Here is a 21,098-nt window from a genome sequence, read left to right as displayed (position 1 = left end):
TTTTAAAATTCCGGAACCCACTTCATGCTATATTTGCTCACACGCGGAGGTTTATTCAGTGTTAATCACATTAATGTGCTGCTTCACTTCACGCTGCGCGATGCCAGCGCCCGCGAGCGCCGCGGGAGCAGGATTTAGTCTCCAAGGGGCCCCGCGCCGCGCTCACCCCCACGCGCCTGCCGAGGCGCCTCCAGCCCCCGCGGCCCGGGGTCACCCCGCGCTCCCCCAGGGGCGCCCCAAGCCTGACGCAGCTGCCTTTCAAGTGTCTGCGGATACTGGTTTTATCCCAGATTAGAAAACCTAGTAGGCAAGTTCGTTTCCATTAACTGTCCTTGATTCTTCAAAAACTCAAACGCCTGCTATTCTGTGAAATGTCCCCATCGGGCGTCCCAAAGGGCCCCCAGTGTACAGGGGTGTGAAGGGGCCTTTGAGAGCTCCCCGTTCAATCCCCTCATGTCACAGAGAAAGAAGAATTGAAGGGGGATAAGGAGCCTGATCTCTCCTCTGCTGGCTCCTGCCCTCCACTGCTGAATAATCTCCATTCAGGTCTTCAACACAAAACAACCAATTTCCCTGTTTTTCCCTGGCCCCAAGCCCCGGCTGCTGGAACCTCCCACTTGTCCGCCCAGGCCCGCAGGCTGAGCGCCTCACGTCTTGCTTCATGAAGAAAACGGAAGTCACTGGGCCAGTGACCCCAGGACCAAGAGACCCCAGGACCCACACAGCCCCAGGCGCTGTCCCCTACGGGCCAGGGCTGACCTCCACGTGCACCACCCCAGGTCTGTGCCCTGCACCTGTCATCCCGGCTTCCAGCATCACCTGCTCCGGGTAATGGGCCTGTGGAAACACACACTCTCTTGTTTTAAAGTTGTGTGTGAAACCCTCCCTTCCCCTCACACTCCGCTCCAGCTACTATGCCATTTGCCTCCTTATAGTTATATTTTTTCCCCATTTTTTAGGGAAAATTTAAACTTACAGCAAAGTTGAAAAACATTAAACTACTCTTCACCTAGATTTTCCCATGAGCATTTTGCCACATTTCCTTTCTCACAGATAATATACCTACATGTTATATATATATATATATATATATATATATATATATCTCGATAGCTATATAATAAATACATAAATGTGTTTACTTTGTTATTGTTGAACCACAGCGGGCAGAGGCACGTTTCAGCCCCCCTGGGCCTTTACCTCCAAATACAATAAATATTATAATGTGTCTCCTCAGTACCAGGGTTCTCTCTTACATAACCACAGGCTGTTATCACACACAGGAAGCTGAGCACGGATACTGTATTATCTAGTATAAGGTCTATTTTCAAATTTCCCCATTAGCCTCCCAAATACCCTTCACAGCTATTTTTTTAAATTCGGATTCCTGGCAAGGATGAGGCCCTCTCTAATTCAACTTCCAGGTCCACCACCGCCATACCAGCCGTCCACCATCATGGGACCTTATATCCAGCCCTAAAGGATCCTTCTGGGGGTTCACCCATGGCAGCTTGCCCTGGACTTTAGGGTCGCAACACATTCGACTTCCTCCCTGGTTCCTCGAACCTTGCCTCCTCCTACCGGTTCTTGGATGTTGGGGGGCCACAGGCCTTGTGCTGGGCTCCTCCTTGGAGCTTCCAGGGGGTCTCATCCAGGCCTGTGGCTTTAACGCCTGCTGCACACTCATGCCACCCATATTGGCTGATGCCCCTGACAGGCTTAGCTGGTGTCACATGCACGCACAGCCCTGTCCAATCACAGGTGGCAGAGAGCAGGTCACCGGGCAGGAACAGGACAGCCAGGAGCCACCCTGGCTCCCTCTGGGGTTGGATGATGGGGAGGGGAGGAAAGAGCTCTTCAGACAGAGGGGTGGGCAGTCGGCCCTCATGCCCTCAGTTCTCAGAGCATCAGGCCCTCGGCGCCGGAACTTAACCCATCGGGAACTGCCCTTTTGCATTTTTCCAATAAAATGATTTCTGTTTGTTTTAAACAAAAAGGGCAATAGCTACTGCGAACTGATGCTATCCAGTGGCCAGGGCTTCCAGCCCTGTCCCACCCCCCCCGACCCCCCCGCAGTGGGACAGAACCTATAGCCTTTCCACATCTCCCCTGGCACGGACTTCAGCACCTCCAGCTTAGCATGTCCAGATGGAAATCACAAAGTCTCCTCTCCTTTCCCATCTCTGCCAGTGTCTCCATCGGGCCCCCCCAACAGCCTCCTCCATGGGGGTCCTGTCTGGACTCCTGCTCCCTCCATCTTCATTCCCGCCTCTGAGGCTGGTCCATCCAGCTGCCTGGACACCTCACGAGCCTCCAGTCTCTTCACCCTTGCCGCACCCCGCAATGGCTTTTCCAGGGGCACTAATCTTTCAGGTGTAATTCCCATTGGTCACTCTTCTCTGGAAAACCTTCCCACAGCTCCTCACTGTAGTGAGAAAACACCCCAACTCTACCATTCCTCTGGCGGCCCTCCACCGGCCTCCCTAGTCCTCCAATGTGAGGTTGTGCCACATCAGGGCTTGTTTCCACCTGCTTCGACCTCTGCCTGCAGCGCACCCAGTGACTGCCCTGCCTCCAGGCCAAGGCGGCCAGCTGCCCTTCCCCCAGCCCGCAAGGCATTCGGAGGCCCCTAAACTCACACTGCACACCTCCTGCCCCCGAGCTCGGCCGATTGGCTTAACTACAGTCATGTGCACACACACCTGTCCGCTCCTCAGAGGACAGACAGCAGGTCACAGGGCCAAAGCAGGCTGCTCCCACAGGGGTTGCAGGACTGGGGAACTGAGGCAATTCTTGGACAGGTGGGGCCTTGATGGGCAGGCAACAGACCCCCATCTGCGGTGCTCAGCCTTCAGCGCCCTTGGCCTCTCTGCACCACTAAATGGATTTGAAACTGTCCCTTTTATTTATTTTTTTTTTTGCTCTTTTAACCAATAGAGGAGTTAAAAATACAGAAAATAATGGGGCATCAATGTAAACATTTGGGTAGCAGCTAAAAAGGCAGAGCACATTTATTTGGGATGGAGGAATTGCAATATGGGGTACACAAATTCAGGAAGACAGCCCAGCAGGTGTCCCTGGGTGGGACCAAGTTGGGGTCTTGTATGAGAGGTAAAGAGGAAGATGAGACATATGGTAAAAGAAAAGAGGTGCTCGGTATTAGCATGCTTACGCTGCCCATGCTCGGCTACACACAATTGGCTGCCGCTTCTCTTCCCTGGCAGATAGTCTAGAGTCATCAGTTCTCGTGATCTTGTTTGTTTGGTGGTTTCTTAAAACAATTGCTTTTGACCCAGTCCAGTGATCTTTGGTCCAGTTTAAAGGTCTCTGACCTAGTTCAAACAAGACAGGGAATGCAATGTCTTTGCAGTGGCTGACAGGCTCCACTCAAAAATGGCTCCCCAAATGTCAACTTTTCATGGGGGTGGACGTGGGGGGAGGTCCCACAATTCCACCAGCTGATGACAAACCCTGTTAACCAGCCTCTGCCGGTTCTGTTCTCATCCCTCTGGACAAACTCTGTCCTTCACTTCATAGCTCTTGAAGATCTTAGAGAAAAAAAATGTACATCATGCTTTCTGTTACAATCTTATCAGGATTCAATCAATAATGCAGTTTTATTCTCTCTAAAAGTTGCCAAAGGCCATAACATCACTATTCCTGCTGAACACACAGCATACAGGGAGGCGTGTCTTACACACTTGTAAATGTCGACTAGCCCATGAAGGCTGGCATTTGATGCTGCCTTCTACCTGGCATTAGGGGCACATTAGGAGGGCCCCCCACCCCCTGAGCTGCCAGATTATGTGGATCCCATTGTTTCTCCTCCACTTGCTGTTTAGGAAACTGAGAACTGGAGGAATCCAGTAACTGGGCCAAGATGACATCGAGAACAATATAGACTGGAGACTCCAGTTCAACCCCAGCCTGCACTCTTGAGTTGCTTTGAACGGATTGAGTTTGAGGTGCTCGCGGGTCTTCCAGGGGAGAGTTCTGGGGGGTATTTAGATAAACTAGCTCAAGCCGCAGATGAAGTCCTTAGCTCATGACATAGATTTGGGAATTATCTGGTTGTGGCAGCATTTAAAGACTCACAGTGGATTAGCTTGTTCTCTCTGCTGCAGTCTCTGCACCAAGGGGCCCAGGCCAGGAAGGACCCCCGACAGGACTCCCTTGAATAAGGAGAGCAGAAAGGGGCTTGGAAAGGCAGCAAGAGCTGGAGCTGGAGAGGTAAGGACCAGCTAATCAATTAGGAAGGGAGAAAAAATTTCAGGGGCTCACTGCTCTTTCCAAAGGATAGAGAAAGAGGGAAGGAGCCGGCGATGAGCAGCAGGAAGGTAACGCAGAGCACTGAAGCTGGTGTGGGCCCTTGTGAGCGCTCAGCCCTGTGTGACTACACAGGACACAGCCCATTATGCTGCCAGGACTGGTGTGGGGTCCTCCCTGTACCCCAGGCTGAGCAGATGCTCACAGGCAATGTCTCAAGCACAGGGGGAAAATAATGTTAAATAATGATAAAAAGGTTGGGATTTGCCCGTTACCAAACCAACAATGTTGCTGATTTCATGGACTTTTGATAATTGTGTTACTCTGGGGACCCTGGCAGTGCTGTCTTTCCCTCCCCCGGTTTGGGGTGGGGGTGGCTGCTTTATCTCCCCACCCCTGCAGGCAACGGGGTGAACCTCTGAGCAGGTGCAATGCTTTACTGCTCAGGCACAGTTGCTTGGAGCCAAGAGTGTTTAAACTCATGTATTATGTCAAATATCATTTATATCAAAACTACTCCTTCTTAATCTTGACGCTAATTACCATATGATTAACATTCGTCCCTGACCTTGCTAAACCATTTACCCTGCCTGAACTTCAGATTTCCTCATCTGTAAAATGGAGATAATTATACTTCACTGGGGCGCTGTGAGGATTAATCATATGAAAAGCTTTTTTTAAAGAGTATTAAGCAAATGCCAGTTAGTGTCACCACAGATCTGCTCAGCGGTCGCTTTGTTGGTGCAAATGGGAGACCTCAGGACAAAACAGCTTGAAGGAACCCTCTATGGGCTCTGGTGTGTTCTTAATATTCAACTTCTGATTTTAACTCTCAAGCACTTTTCTTTCCTGGGGAGATCCCCTGGGCGCGTCAGAAATGTCTGGGGTCACAGATCAACAAATCCCGGCTTCTATACCCTATTCTCATGAGCTGGGCTGACTTCACGATTTATTTATTTAAATTTCAGATGTTATGAATCGTCATCAACCCCAACACAATGCACCAACATGATTTCATGCATTGAGAGGGAAGTATTTTCTGGTTAGGTGGAAAATTGTGCAGGTGGCTTCTGGAAGCTGCTATTAAGCAAGCTTTCTAGTGAAATATTTCTTTTAGAAGCTGGACCTTCTCTCTTCAGGCTGCTGTCACCTCCATCACTGAGTACAACTGGTGTTGATTATGGGGACCCAGTTTTTCCCAGGGGTCTGGTTATTCTATCTGCCCCAACTGGATTGAACAAAGCCAGACACACGGACTCCAGCCCCGAATACAAGGAGGGGATCAAGCTGGGGTGCTTCCCGGCCTGACTGAGGATCTGGCAGGGCCTGGCTGTGGAGAGGCCTTGGGCTAGGATGGAGAACAAACCTGGCCTGGATGAAGTCTCTCTGACTTCGCATTCTGAATGGACACTGGAAGGATGGAGAAGAAGCCAGACCTTGGAGCTGATGGCCAGCTGGAGACAGGTGATCTTTCTAACTCGTTTCTCAGTACATAATGCACCTGGGTGACACTCTGGTGAAAGAGAGCAGTGATCCCATAAGCTCTTCCCTCAGACTGTAGGGCGGAGCCCCTGGGCCTCCTACCTAGAGGAGATCTTCTGGGAGAATGTTCCTGCCCACTCCATCTCAGTGAGCCCACCAACCGCTGCCTCCGCCCCTCTGTCCTGTCTACCCTGCTCGGTTCTTGCTGGCACATACGCACCTGACATGTACTTTGGGAGTTTATACTGTTGGACTCTTTCCACTTGGGGCAAGCAGGAGAACGCCCCGACGTTGCTCCTGCTGGGTTTCCAGCCTCTGGCTGAGCCGGCCTTTGGCCAGCCACAGCATCCAGCTCCAACTTGTAATCGTCCTTCTTTTACATTGTATTTATTTTCAGGAAATACTTTCTACTCATGACAAAGGATACTTTACATTTACCACCGTGATAGAAAATCATTTAAAGGTAAATTTCGGAAGCCAAGTAATTTGAACAGCTCAAGTAGATTAACTGTAGTGCTGGAACGTCGGTAAAAGAAACCCGTTCTGCAGGCGTGAACTGCTCACTCTGGATGTGCAGGGGCACGTGTGCACACGTCCATCCTGCTGAGACGTGGAGCCTCAGGAGTTGGTAGGGGTCACCTCTCACACAAGGACTAAGGAGCAGAGAGCGCCCAGGTTTGCAGTGGAGTGTACACTTGTCAGAGCCCTTCTGGTGACCTTCTACATTTCTGTCCAGGGGTGTGTGTGACCCCTGTGCCTTTCGACCCTCGTCTGTACCTTTAAGCCAGTTGGAAGTGATACAACCATATACCTGTACACTCCAGGTCTCTGAAGTTAACCATAAACTGTGGAAGTAGTAGTCAGATGGGGCAAAGGGACAGAACACGAAAAAAGGTAATTTTGTCATTCAGCCCTTATTCTTTGAGCCCAGATCGTGGGCCAAGTGCTTTGCTACTCTGCTGAATGTCCAGAATACAAAGCTCCTCCCATGAACCTGCTATTTAGCAAGCTCCAGTGTCAGCCATTACCACTCAGCAAGTTCCGAGTCCTGGGAAGCAAGGCTGTGGATGCTTTGGGGCTTTTCCCAGTCCTGCTCATCCCCTCGGAGGTGTTTCTCTAACGAGTTATTGCTGATAAATGTTTCAACATGGTGCTTCTAAGGATATTTTAAGTTTCAATGGAGAAATCTAAACTTAGAGAAAGGAGAGCGGTGGTTGTGGTGGTGGGGGGTGATGAATGAATGCAATCTGGGGATCCCCACAGGGTGAAGAGGCCAAGTGTCAGGCTTTGGTCAAGGTCACTGGCTACTGGGTCTTAGGGCGCCACAGGAGCTTGGCAGCCACCCGGGGCTCTCTGTCTTGTGCTTTGGTTGCGCAGCATGTTCCGATGACTACAGTCAAGAGACAGTGTCTGATCTTGAACCAAGAGATACACTGGCCTAAAGTGAAGTGGCCACAATGCACATTTCAGTGTCCTGACCTGTGAAGTTCACCATTGGTGCTTCCTCCACCTTTCAACCGAGTTTCCCAAATCACAACCTGATACCAACTTAAGAAGTATTTTAAACATCTGCAACGCATCGATGCAGCCGGGCTCTGAAAATAGCAGCTGCAGCCACAAACCAAAGAACAGGCCTTTGTGAACAGACTGAAAGAAGCTGTTTGTCCTGAGCGCTTCTTTTCAGCCTCAGACAGAACTCCCCGCGATGACTAGAGTAATGTCTGTAGGCAGAATGGGAGTCAGAGGGAGGTGGGGTAGCTTAGCTTGCTTGTCCTTTCACTACTAAGTTTTCAAGCCCTGATTTTGCCCAAAAGGTATGAACTCACATGAAGGCAGGTAGTGGGCTCACTGCAAACAGGTGGGACAGCATGAGCAGGGACCAGGCTCAGGAGGAAGCACATAAAATGGGGATCAGGGTTCCCTTGGTGCTGGGAGGGCCTGGGCTCTCGTGCTGTTACACCCCAGCCCAGGCCAGGCCTTCTGGACACAGCTGCATGCCAACAGCTGAAGTGCACCTGTCTCAAGTTAAGTGGGCCCTCGTTTTTCAAACAACATTGAACTTACCTCTTCAGCCATATTAACAGTGCTGAGACCAGTTTCAGAAACTTCTCTCAAGACGTGAATCTAAACCACACAACTTCCTGAGCAGCCACACATGTGGAGCTGCCTTCCCAGCCAACGCAGCACTACCTTGAGATTGTCAAGGGGTACAATTTGGAGTCAGAATCACAGGCCAATTTGTGCCTAGTCGAGTGGCACTCAGGTCGTACTTGAATCTACCCTGGCCATGTTTAATCGTCCTCTGCCCACCTTTAAGAGTCCAAGGCTGAAAGCTTATGCAGTCCCCGAAGGAGTTCCAGCGAGCCTGAAAGTGAGAGAACAAAGAGAGATTACTCAGCAAGGGCAGAGAACAAGCAGGAAAAGACTCATTTTTTTGTACCTAAGCCCAAAGCTCAAGCCAGATGCCAGGAAGATGGAATAAAAACTGTTCCTGTTGCCTTGAAATGTTTGAGATGCCAAAGGAAGGTCTTTAGAGGACCATTTATTAACAGATCTAGTCTTCATTTCAAAAGAAAAATGAAATGCCAGTGATTCAAGCCTTTTCATTTAAAATAATTTCATCAGATTTTATTCTGGTTCATGAGCATGAAGGCCGGGTGTCCACGCCATTGTGTGAGATGTGCCTCCCTTAAACCTTGCTACCACGCCTGCACGTTACCATTCTGTTTTTTTTTTTTTTTAAAGATTTATTTATACAAGAACTGGAGTACAGGCCAGATGTACAGGAGGGTGAGAGGATCCACCAGAGACACAGCAGGGAACAGAACAGGCAGACATGGGCCTCCCTGGTGACGCAGGCGGTTGAGCGCCGCACCATGAAGCTGTCCACAGCCTCTGCAGTGCGGGTTTGATCCCGGCTGGCTGGGGAGAAACCCACATGGTGCGGCAGACCTCTCCTGTCTCGCCCACTGCTCCCCTCAGCAGTGTATTTCGTCAGTCTGCCTGATCTGTTCCCCGCTCTGTCTCTGGTGAATCCTCTCAACATCCCATACATCTGGCCTCTACCCTGGTTCTTGTATAAATAAATAAAAATCTTAAAAAAAAAAAAAAAGAACAGGCAGACTGACCAAAACACACTGTTGGGGGAGCAGCGCGCGAGATAGGAGAGGTCTGTCACACCATGTGGGTATCTCCTCAGCCTGCCAGGATGGAACCTGCGCTAGAGAGGCTATGGACAGCTTCACAGTGCTGCACTCAACCACCTGCGCCACCAGGGAGCCCTACATTACCATTCTGATAGGAAAAAAAATCATTCACAATGGGAAGATGGGCGCTCCCTTCCTTCCACCATATAAAGCTCATTAGGTGAAAACAAACAAGGTAGGTGTTAGTGCAGGGCCAGTGGGTGGCGGTGGCTCCAGTGGCTGGAGCCAGGAAATGGTGAGAGGCTTGGAGTGGGGTGTCAGGGCCCGAGGGCACCTGTGCATGGGGGCGGCAAAAGAATGCTTATATATGAGGGTGCTGATCCTGAATATTGAGGATCATGGGACTGTTGGAACTTCAAGCACAAAGGGGAAAATAACTAGAAAAAATCCTGTGATTGGAATCAAAGGTATTTGAACAGCTTTTAGGATCTACCTAGTTTAGAAATAGTTGAACATGCACACACATAGCCCTGAGCTCCATCCACCCAGAGGGCCTGCAGATAGGAATATGTGACGAGCACACACAGTGCTCAGTTCTTGGTTTCTAAATACCTTTCTCCACTAAAAGAAACCAGAACTTCTTGGGGGAACTGGCTGATGCAGGCTTGGGCAGGGAATACACAAGATGAGCCTTGAACAACTTGTGCTTGAAGAGCTCAACTAAGGGAGACGAAGCAAAGGCTGTAGGTGTGTTGGAAAGGAATTCCATTGGCAATGGAGTACAATCATTGAGGAAAACCCCTGCGCTCATATGAAGTTAATGAATAAAGAGAAAGTGTCCCCTACAGAATGCTGACCAAAGTGGAAAGAATGGGGAGATTAGGAAATACCATTTGGTGACCATTGTCACAGTAATTCACTCAAGAAATAGCAGCAGACCGAAACTTGGGTGCAAACTTTGATGAAGGACAGGGGTATTAGGTCTCAAAACACTGCCCCACAAAACTTAACTAACTTTTGAGTGGAGGAACTTAGACACCACCTCAATTAAGTGATCAAGGTTAACACCAATAATAAGGTAACTAAAATCAGGTCTCTCCAGAGAGGAGGCGCTAGGAGCACAGCATCATCAGATATTCCTGCCAAGATGCACAGCCTTAGCCAAATTTGAGGGGTGGCTGCAAAACAACCTGTCATCTTCAAATGTCAAGGTCACTAAAGCAAGCCTAAAAGATTGTTTCAGACTAAAAGGAGATTGAGCCATAGCTACTAAATGTAACACAACAGACCTTTTATTTTTCTGGTGATAAAGGAAATTCATTGGGACTACTGGGAAAACTTGGTATCTGTGGATTTCTGCTTCTGAGGGATGTATTTGGTGCTAGAAGGAGAAAGGCCTTAGTTATGGGAATTACACATTAAGGTATGTCAGAATGTTAGCCATCACCTTGCAACTTACTCGTAAACATGGTTCAGAAGAATTGCCTACCCATGGACTATTTCTGGACTATACTATATGGAGTTACTTAAAACATTGCTTGTGTCTTAGCACATTTTCACATGTATAATTAAAACAAATGAGAACACCGGAGCTAAAAATCTAAAAGGTAGGAATGAAGAAATGAAAATTCTTTTTGCTAAAACAGACATTTATATAAAATACATACACATAACCACAGGTCATCAAGAGGGAAACATGTAAAAGTAATACCACCACTGAGGGTCACACTCAGATGTGAACTGATGTGGCCATAACAAGTTCTCCTCATCACTTTTGAGTCAGGTATTTAAGGACACATATACACACACCAGACAGTTTTTCTAAAAGTGAAGATTCTTTTAATTTTTTAGATGCAGATTACTTAGAAGGGGCGATAGTGTCTGAAGTTCCATGTAACCAAGGTCAAGTGGAAACTGTGACAAAATCTTTCACAAGGACACAATTCGATGCTCTTTATGGCAATGTTTTTGAGTCAAGGAAACATCCAAGGACAGATACAATTCTTCCCATCTTGCTTCCCCACCACTGAAGGAGACCTTTGTTCAAGTTTGTATCAATTCAGTTGCAATTAATTGCCTAGCCCACTTATCTGAATTCCCCCCAAATTTAATGCAACTTACAGTCAAATGACACCTCATATATAATTCTTGATGCTTTTAAAATGATAAGATTCTCTGAGATCTCAAGAAAACACTTAAGAAAAGCACATATTAAGGGCTTCACAAATATGAAGCACTATTGTCAGAATTTTGATAAAAAGCAGTTTTTCCTTGGCTTGAGTTGAGATTCAAGTCAGCTTGGATCCAGGAACTATCCAGCATCACCAAGACAGCATCTGTGAATGTTCTTTTTAAAAAGCCGCAGACAGTTCCCATCACGTCAGAGCAGATGCCTCTCAGGTGTTGGGCAGAAGAGGCTTGCGGTACTTGCACTGGATCCAAACTCGGTACATTGTCAGCTGTTTGCCCCGGTTTACTTGCAATCGTCGATCTACCAAGTTCTGAACCTTTTCCAGGCCAGCATTGGTGAAAAGTGTGTCCAGTTCATCTAGTTTTGAAAAGATGATGTTTTATGTATTTTTCCCCCAAAGGAAAGAAACACTATGTCTACCACTTTCCATGTTAAAAGAAGTGAGACTGTGGCCATTATTTATTCATTTCGAGTACTGTTGGCTGGGCTCTTCCGTTTAAATGCTGTATTGGCCAGGTATCACCAAGTCTATTTTTTTTTTAAAGATTTATTTTTATTTATGCATACAAGAACTGGGGTGTAGGCCAGAGGTGCGGGGGTGAGAGGATTCACTACAGAGTGGGGAAATGAACAGGCAGATCAACTGAAACACACTACTGAGGGGAGCAGTGAGCGAGATAGGAGAGGTCTGCTGTGTCATGTGGGTAGCTCCCTGGCCGGGGATTGAATTCACGCTGCAGGGCTGGCAATAGCTTGATAGCTCTGAGACTTTAACCCCTGTGCCACCAGGGAGGCCCCATGCTAAATGTGTCTTTAAAAAGAGAGGAAGCCACACCATCAGGGAAGGGCTGTCTGGGACCGGAGGGACATTTTCTCTAAGAGTCAGCTGTTGGGGAAGAGCTTTCAAGAAGGATTCTATGGATACGAGGAATTATAGGCAAACACCCACATGTACGTATGCCAAGGCTGTTTTCTCTTGGGCAGCAGTTCCACTGCTTTAACCAAAGGCTAAAGAAAAGGCCCAATGGAGGCGGAAGTGTGGGGAAGGTCAAGACACAGGAAAGTATTCTGGGTTCAGGGTCACCTGAAGTGCGATGAGAAATGAGTCCACCATGAGTGAACTCAAGTGCACTTAAGCCTGACCCAGCTTAGAAGGCAAAGCAGCTGCACTGGACTCTCACTTACGAGTCACATTTCCTGCTTTGGACAGAGTGACAGAGGAATAGCAGAAAAGCAGAGCAGGACTGGACTACAAGCTGGGCCTATGTGGACAGTGAAGGTGCTGACGGCTGCAGGGTAGAGGGTGAGGAGTGGGGGAAGACAGGGAAAAACCACAAAAGGCAAGAGGGGCCAGTGATTTCACTTCTGCAAGTGTGGTGAGGATTGTTTAATCTGGTATTTTGGGAATTGTTAGCATAAATAAAGACAAGTGGTTTCATACCTTGTGTGAAGAAGTAAACTCTGGTGCCATCACCTCTGACATAGAAATTTTCAGACAGGCATTGACCTGCAGGGCGATATGGGAAAAAATTAGAGAAACGTTAAAGCACTTCTTTGAATTTCGCTGCCAATCAAAGTGCATCAAGACATGAATTTCTTGGACAGAGAACGGGATCCTCTCCAGGTTATACTTGGTATTTTTGTGGGAAACCGTCATTTCTCAGACAAGGGAGTGGTGCTTTGAGAGCAGCCAAAGGGGAATAATCAATCTTCAGCATTAGGTAACACAGTACTCCGACGACGCATGGTGAGAACAGCTTGTTCCCCCTGCCCCCGAGTAAACAGTACGTAGTTCTTGGAAATGCAGGCGGCCACTACTACTACTACTGTGCTAACTGCCCCTCTCCTAGTCTCTCCACTTCAGTCTCAGTCGATACCTCTTCATGAATATGTAACACTGTTTTTATCACAGATGTTCAATTCTACTGCCACCCCCACACCTGCCCCCTCTAACCTCAATTTAACAGCTCAGCAGGAAATCCTTCTCTGCCTGCCTCAAGTGTGACTCTCCTCTCCACCCTACCTGCTTAAGACACACAGGATCAGGTTTAAGATGCCCATGGCAGAGTGCTCTTCTTGCTTGGTTGTGTGCAAGGGAAACCCCTCCAAGTCCAGCGGCAAGGGGCCCACCTTCGGGGACGTGCACACCATTCCCCTACCCAGAAGCACCGACTCTGTTCCCAAGATTTACACCAACAACAGAGGAGCGTATCTTTCTCTGAACTGACCAGCAACAGGTTTAAGAACAGGTGTCTCATTGTTATTTTTATTTTATTTCTTTAAGTTTTGTTTATTGGCCATTCGGACATGCTCTTCAATCTAGACTATCCCTTGCTTAGTTTTGTGGTAGGTCACTGAGCTTTTCCTTATCAATTTGCCAACAGCTCCTTGAACAGCACAGGAATTAATTATGGGGTACGGCACCTTTTTTAAAGCGGAGCTGAGCCATGTCATAGCGGCCATAGTCACGCAGAAGCATCATACCTCCAGGCTTCAGGAGTGCGCTCAGCCTGCTGATGGCCTTCTGCATCCTGAGGGGCGCGGAGGGAAGGAACAGAGGTCAGGTCTCCCCAGGCTAGGGCTCCTGTCCCCTGCAGCACATCCAGGAGCCAGTGGATCTCCTCGTTCTGGCAGCCCAGCCCCGCAATATTAGCTCCTCGTTGTTTCAATTAGAACCAGAACACACACCAAACCTCAGCTGTGGCTTTGCTTTTCAGAATGAGGAGCCTCCACAGCTGGAGACATCCCGTACCCACCGTCAAGCTCCCTGGCTGGACAGTCCCACTCCACCTCGCTCACTTCCTTCTCCAGGGAGCGCCTCATGGGACGCCATCCCTTTGTGCCCCTGTGGCTGAGTTGAGCCCTGACCACCTGTGGGAACCAAGACTGGCTGTCCCAAAGGCCCAAATCTTTGAATATACACACAGGGTCATTCTACTTGACAAAGACTGTACCCCACTCTTTGGGGACTTGAGATCATATGAAAAGAACCGACTACAGTCGCTAAATAAAAAGCTGAAACAGAATTTGGACTTCCAGACAAATTTAGGAAAATGGTGGAGATGCTCATCTTAGTGGAGTAACATCTTTCTGACTGTCAGAACAGAAATATAATCCTTTTATATTAGGGCCACCCTCTGAATCAAGCCCCCTGCCCACAGCTTTACTTTCGTCACACTACTGCTTAATGGACTTAAAACTTACTTGTCTGGAACAACTGCTGAAAGAACAAATATAAGGATGATAATATCGAGACTCTTGCTGGGTACCGGGTAGCTCTGGTCTTCGTCACACAGATCGTGAACAAAGGCGAAACACCGAGAGGGATCATAAGCTGAATTTGTCTGCAAATAGTTGGAAGACAAACACTGTTCACATAACCTCAAGAAAAGCTTCTGGTGTTGCTTTAAATGTAACAGCTTCTACCACCTCAGCCAGAACCAGAGTTCTAGTTATCAAGACACATTCTTACTCAAGGGTAAGGATTGGGAACAACTTTCAGGAGAGCCCGTGGAATCTAACGTGTTTTTAAAATGGAATATTCTAGATTCCCAGTCAATCAGCTTGCTTGATGCTGGACACCTTTTTGGGGCTAAGTCCTAGTCCTGGCTATCCTTATGCCCTTGGTACTATGATGTTTCCTAGGAATTCTTATGACTTCTAACTCAAAGAACACTGACTGAGGGCCTCCCTGGTGGCGCAGCGGTTGAGCGCTGGGTTGCGAAGCTGCCCGCAGCCTCTGCAGTGCTGGTTCGATCCCCGGCTGCTCCCCGGCCACCGGAGGAGGGTCCCACATGGCGCGCAGACCTCTCCTGCCACCCTCTGCTCCACTCAGCAGTGTACTTCGGTCCTTCTGTCTGTTCTGCTCCCCGCTCTGGCTCTGGTGAATTCTCTCACCCTCCCGTGCCTCTGACTGTGCCCAGTGCTTGTATAAATAAATAACTTAAAAAAAAAAAAAAGAACACTGACCACTGACTGAAACAATCACCTCATTTCAAGCCTCAAAATCTAAGTTTAAAGTGGCCAGACACTGGTGCATAGTCTCACAGCTGCAAGATGTGACCCCTTCCTTTCCCTTTAATCATTCAAGATTAAAGGAGCCACTGCACTTACCTGGACCAGCTCTACAGCCGTGGAAGAAAAATCACAACAGTAAATGAAGAGTCTTGGGTCACTGGAGTGGGCAGAAAAAAACAGTACAACAATTAGATTACAAACTAATTGACTACGTCTAGTCTCCTTCCCATGTAGCAGAGTTAAAATATCAAACGGTAGAGTACCTTTCAATCAAAGACATCACCTCTAAGCCACGAATTATTTATTATTTAATTTTGGTTAAAATCTTTTTAAAAATTTGTATCTCCTTAAGACCCTGTGGATAAGGTATACTTGTGCTTTTTGTTATTTTCTAAGTTTTCTACTGATGTGTGTTACTCTGGAAATCAGAATATTAAGAGCTGTGATGAACAAAACAAAGAGGTATATAAATTAGCAGTCCTTCCTTGAGTTCTGTGGACAGAACATTTTCAAAATAATTTGTTTTCTCTTATTTTATATGCCTGAGACAAATCTATACACAAAAGTAAATTTGACGTTGCTTAGGACTGATGTGGGGGAGGAAGAGAAGGTGGGAGATGAGCACTGGGTTTCTTTTGGGAGTGATAAGTCTTAAATTTACTGTGGTGATGATATCACGCCTCTGAAAATAATTAACATCACCACATTGCATACTTTAAATAAACTGTAAATCAATGATGCTCATATATAAAAACAAACGAGTATATTAGTATGAGAAGGGGCCCAGAAGTTTTACCAGATGTGGTACAAAAAAGGGAAGAAATAAGAGCCCTTGACCTGAATGAAGTTGGCATTAAGGCATCACAAGAAAGACACAAGTCGCCAAACGGCAAAATGACCAGCTGGACAGATACTAATTAGATCAGTTTTCTGGAAACTCCTGACCTAGAATGTGAGGAAGGAAGAAGATGGTCTAACAGAAACAAAGGAGGCCATTTTGGGAGGACACAGAATCAAGGAAAGACATGCAGTGTGACCCACTCAGGAAAGGAGTTAAGAAACAAGACCTGCTTCGCAGGGCGCGATCTTGCACAGGGAAAACTAAGCTGAAAGCTTTAAGTCTGATGTCAATTCTAAGCAAATGAATTACAGGAACCAGTGGATTCAGCAAGCACAAGCCCGCCATGGCGAAGACGCCATCTCCATTTTCCACAAAGAACATGATTCCAAGTGTGTAAGCTACTGTAAGCTACTACTTATTTTCTTAGAAATTTCTAAACTGCTCATTTTTAATGAGGCTAGTGGCTCCTAAATCCTGTTAGTAAGTACTGTAGGCCAAACTAGCTAAATTGTTTATATGGAATCTTTGAGAAACAATGCGTTCCAGTGGAGAACATGGAACTAGAATGTCACTTCCATGAGTAGCTTGAAAATAGGAGACATGCGGTGAAATGACAGCTTAGCCAACCACTGTTCCTCAGAAAAAAGCACCCTAGAAAATAAACATGTTTGTATTAACACCGTAACAGGCTTTAAATCTAATTCTCCTGAGGACAAAGGTAAACCACAAATCAAATTAAATCAAAGTAATTCACAAATGGAGACTGCAGACTTCTAAATCTTCCATAATCCATGCTCCCCCAAAACTGCTGCTACCGGTTTGAAGCAATTAAGAGCTGAAAAGGGGGCCTCCCTCGTGGCGCAAATAGGTGGGTCTTGGCACTATCAAGCCATCGCCAGCCACTGCAGCATGAGTTCGATCCCTGGCCAGAGAGCTACCCACGTAGCAAGGCAGATCTCTCCAGTCTCGCCCACTGCTCCCCTCAGCAGTGTATTTCACTGAATCCACATGTTCTGCTCCCCACTGTCTCTGGTAAATCCTCTCACCTCCCACCCCTCTCCACCTCTGGCCTACACCCTAGCTCTTATACACATAAATAAAAAACAAATCTTTAAAAAGAGTTGAGGGCCTCCTTGGTGGCGCAGGCGGTTGAGCGCAGTGCTGTGAAGCTGTTCGCAGTCTCTGCAGTGCCAGTTCAATCCCCACTGGCCTTGGAGCAACCCATATGGCGCGGCAGACCTCCCCTGTCTCACCCACTGCTCCCCTCAGCAGTGTATTTCGTCAGTCTGCCTGTTCTGTTCCCAGCTCCGTCTCTGGTGAATCCTCTCACCCTCCTGCACATCTGGACTGTACCCTGGGTCTTGTATAAATTAAAAACAAAAAAAACAAAACTTACCAAAAAAAAAAAAAAAAAAAAGAGTTGAAAAGACACCCCTCCCACTTTTCCCCTTAGCTGTCATAAAAACTTTACAACATACTTACTTGTTAGTTTGTAAAATTGGAAAGACTGTGTTTCCCACGCCACAACCAACCTACAGACAGATATGAACTATTAATTGCAGAACTTTCCAAGGAACGAGTTCTCTGAAACTGGACAAATAATCAGTAGCTAACCTTGCCTAGCTGTGTAAGAGAAGGTGGAGTGACCCAGCATCCACAACAATCCTTGACCCTGGGGGTCCTCAAAGAGGTAGTGATGAAAGACAAGAGTGTGGGCTTTCATTAGCAGAAGCTGGTCTAGAAAAAAGGATATGGTCCTGTAGATGAAAGTATTTTCTTACTGAACTCCACTCTATGATTACTGGAAAAGTTTCCAGTAGTCAGGGCTGAAACGTTCACAAGGGAACCAAGGTAATCATGTTTGAATAGAGCGCTGGGTATGGTAATAAAAACAGACTACTACGGGCTTACTATGTGCCCCAAGTGCCAAACACTATTCTTAGCCACAGCACCTCGACTAATCCTCATCACTATGAGGCAGAGAGAGAGGCAGAAGTTCCATTTGGCTTGGGGAGGTGAAGAATAGTACAAGGTCATATCAAAACTCAATACCAAAACTAGCCAGCTCCCAAATCTGCTTCCTGTGTAATGTGTGGTCACCATGTAGGAACTTAGGTCACAGTACCACCTAGACATTTTAGCAGCTCTGCCTGGCCACTGTAACACATCCAAACTCAGAAGCAAGTATTCTTCCATGACCGAGATGCAGGCAGCATCCCAACCAATCCCCATCTTATTGGAACTGTGTTGGAAGGCAAGTAGCCTAAATTGTTTTGTGACCTGGGACTCCAGTCCAGATGGCAAGACACAAGTCTGAGATGCAATATGATGTTTCCAGTTAGCACCTCAGGTAATCTAGCTTTGTCTGCCATGACCATCAGATATCTGGGCTGCATTTAGGGCATTTTATTAGTTAAAAAATGGGTGTGGTTCTAGGCCAACATCAGAGAGAAAACACTTTTGTGGTTAGTCTCTCTAAGAGAGGGACATCTTCACTCACCCCCCTACCGGGGCATAAAGGGAGGTTACCTCGAGTATTCGGTAGGTGGCTGAGGATCCAGGAAACTCCTCAGCACAGATTTCCAGGTGACTGAGTTTCTGAGTTATATTCTTCTCCACAGGAAGCACCTGTGTTTTATGTTCAAGGCTGTTTGAAGAACACATGTGCTGCTCTTCTATTATTAAACCAGGTCCATCCTCACTGTTTCTGCCTTCACATATTTCATTCTTGGTCTCTGAGAGCAAATCCTTCAAGTTATCTGGGTTTTTGCTTGGTGCCAGTTCTGGGAATTCAGTAAAAAGCCAATGTCTGTCCTTGAAAAACCCATTTTCGTGGATTTTGTAAAAGTCATTCCAGTATTTGTGGGCATTGATTTCATAATCAACTGTGAATAGTAAAAAAAGTTTTTTAAGAATCATCTCTATTTGCATCTAATGTCAATTATAAAACTTCATATATGTCACTTTAGAAGTATCCTCAAATAAGGGCCACAGATTCAGAGCCAGAGGGACTTCTGAGGTCATCTAGTCCCATCATCATTATACTTGAATTTCCTCTCTTATCTTCTTCCCAGAGATCAACTCCCAAGTAACTTATCAGTTCACTTTCTACATTTTTGGATTACTTTAAACGATTAGAAAATAAAACAAATAAAAAAAGTTTAATTACTTCAGTTAAAAGGTTCTACTATTTCTCAGGACCATCCAGAACAACTCTTTTGCATTCGAGGGCAATTATTTCCCCTTTAAATCTTTTTACAAGCCAAATACCCCACATTTTTCAGTTGTTTCCTATATGAATTCAAGTTATGATACAAGCAGCTCTTCTTTAAATTCATGTCTATGGTTCTTTAGAATGTGGAACCTAGAACTGAATACTAGTAATGATTCCAGAAGTGGAATCAGGCTAAAAGAAAAAGCCAGAACATGCTGACGAAAGGGGAAAAATGTCTTCAGATGAGGAGTTTTGGTGAGAGGTGAGAGACAAGAAATGAAGTAAATCTGTACATTTTTAAAGCAAATTGTTGTTTTAAGTGATAAAGGCAGTACTGTTTTTCAGTTTTCTGCACTTTGCCAATACACGGCCTTAACTAATATAATATGAAATTGGATTTTTGCTCCACCCTACTAGTACTAACTGCTTACCTCCAGGCAAGGCACTTAATGTCCTGTGGTTCAAGTTTCATTAACTGCAAAAAGAGGATATTGGACTCCATGATTTTCAAAATCCCTTCCAACTCTAACTTGCTCTGATCTAGTCTCTGTCAAACTATGCAGGGTGAATACTTTGTAACTGAACTCTTCTAACTGTATAAAACTCTTTCAGTGTGTACCAATCTCCAATTCCTAGTCCTGCCTTCCAACTGTATCTTAGGAATAGTCCCAGCATGTCCTACTTTTGGTATTTAAGGATATTTTGCAGTGAAATCATCCACCTCTCCAGAGAAGGTCTCTCCTTGGTCAGAATTATCTCTGCTGTTTCATCCATCTTTTCTAGGTAGAAGAATCCCTAAGTCTTCATAGCCACGACACAGGAAAAGGACACTTTATTTATCAGGCATTAGTCCCCCCCACAATATTTAGATTTAGATCACCTGAACATAGCTTCAGCGGTAAAGTGTACTCATGCAGAAAGCACATTCTCTAAGACAACCGCGTGGCCACATAGGCCAGTCATATTAACATGGGTCTAGAAATGACAAATGAAAATTCAACCACTACAAAATAAAGACAGTTGCCGTCTACCAAATAAAACCAAACCCCAAATATCCTGTATGTGCTAACAAGGTTTTGAGGTCTAGCCTTTCCCATCGCTGCCTGTCCCCTCCCCTTCCCGTACTGCCCGTGTCCGGTATCCGCGCAGTAACAAGGGTCGCGCGGTCCAGTCTCTCCGGCCTCTCAGGAGAGCGCGCCCCGCAGCACGCCGGCTGCCGACGCCCCTGAGGGCCGACCTGGGCGCACCTTGCTTCTCCAGGCACACCCGCTGGGCACTGTTCTCTTGCACTTTCCTCTCCGCCGCCGCGGCCTGTTCTTCTGACCACTCCACATTGTCCCTGGGAAAATCAAACAGGCAACTTAGCGGCCTCACGATCCAGCTGCGGGCAGGGGGAGCCGCCGGCCCCGGCGCGCCTCGCCCCCGCGGGGGAGCGTCTCGAGCAGGGCAGCGGGACTCGTGGCCGACGACCAGGGCCTTCTCGGCGGGTCGGAGGGCGAGCCGCAGGCCGGGCGAGGGGCAGGGCGGTTACCAGGCATTGTGGTGGAAGACGCGCGCCGGGTCGCTCAGCAAGCGGCCGCCGAACTGTGGCCTTTTCCCGCCCGCGGAGGCGGCCGCGTCTCCTGCACAGGAGTCAGCCATGACACCGGAGCCGGAAATGCCTGTTTTTCCGTCTCGCGAGAACTTCCCGCGGGACCACGCCCTCTTCCGGAAGACGCGGGGTCTGGGCGGGAAAAGACGGAAGCGGGGCGGGGCGTGGCGGCGCCGGAGTCGCGCGTCGGGGTGTTGCTGGCGCCGCGCCTGCAGGGACTGGTCCGGCCGGGACGCGCTCCCTGGGTGGGGGAGACGCCGGCGGGGTTTCACCCGTTTTGTGTTTGCCCTGAGAGGGCGCTGGTGGACGTGCGGGGCGGCCTGAAGTAGGGGACCTGCCCCTGAACCGCG

At 47.5% G+C, this 21,098-nt stretch overlaps 1 protein-coding gene and 1 non-coding gene across 8 annotated transcripts; one reads left to right on the top strand and one right to left on the bottom strand.

Annotated features, from left to right (window-relative positions):
• Positions 1-2,972: 2,972 nt before the first annotated feature.
• METTL2A (methyltransferase 2A, methylcytidine) lies at positions 2,973-20,809 on the bottom strand. 7 transcript variants are annotated; one of them, XR_005121798.2, is made up of 11 exons: positions 20,689-20,798; positions 20,405-20,496; positions 18,473-18,828; positions 17,426-17,475; positions 15,199-15,259; positions 14,290-14,429; positions 13,510-13,616; positions 12,527-12,592; positions 8,059-8,113; positions 5,633-5,779; positions 2,973-3,548 (listed from the first exon to the last, which is right to left on the bottom strand). XR_005121798.2 is itself a non-coding variant. In XM_037492144.2 (10 exons), the coding sequence occupies exons 1-9, from the start codon at positions 20,796-20,798 to the stop codon at positions 8,061-8,063; spliced, it is 1,035 nt and encodes a 344-aa protein (XP_037348041.1). In that variant the 3' UTR covers positions 2,973-3,548; positions 8,059-8,060. The 7 variants fall into 7 exon arrangements, 6 of the variants coding, with proteins under 6 accessions (XP_037348041.1, XP_054545710.1, XP_037348042.1 ...); XM_037492144.2 differs by lacking the exon at positions 5,633-5,779; XM_054689735.1 differs by lacking the exon at positions 5,633-5,779 and having other exon boundaries at positions 2,973-3,332.
• On the top strand, positions 8,374-8,477 carry LOC119233196 (small nucleolar RNA U13). The gene has a single exon (XR_005122343.1). It is a non-coding gene; the product is annotated as a small nucleolar RNA U13 (small nucleolar RNA).
• Positions 20,810-21,098: the final 289 nt, after the last annotated feature.

Source organism: Talpa occidentalis, unplaced genomic scaffold (assembly GCF_014898055.3).
Source record: "Talpa occidentalis isolate TD23 unplaced genomic scaffold, MPIMG_talOcc4v2.1 talOcc4.7, whole genome shotgun sequence".
Classification (NCBI taxonomy): Eukaryota; Metazoa; Chordata; class Mammalia; order Eulipotyphla; family Talpidae; genus Talpa; species Talpa occidentalis.
Note: the sequence above shows the minus strand (reverse complement) of the source record. Positions and strands in the feature narration are given on the sequence as shown.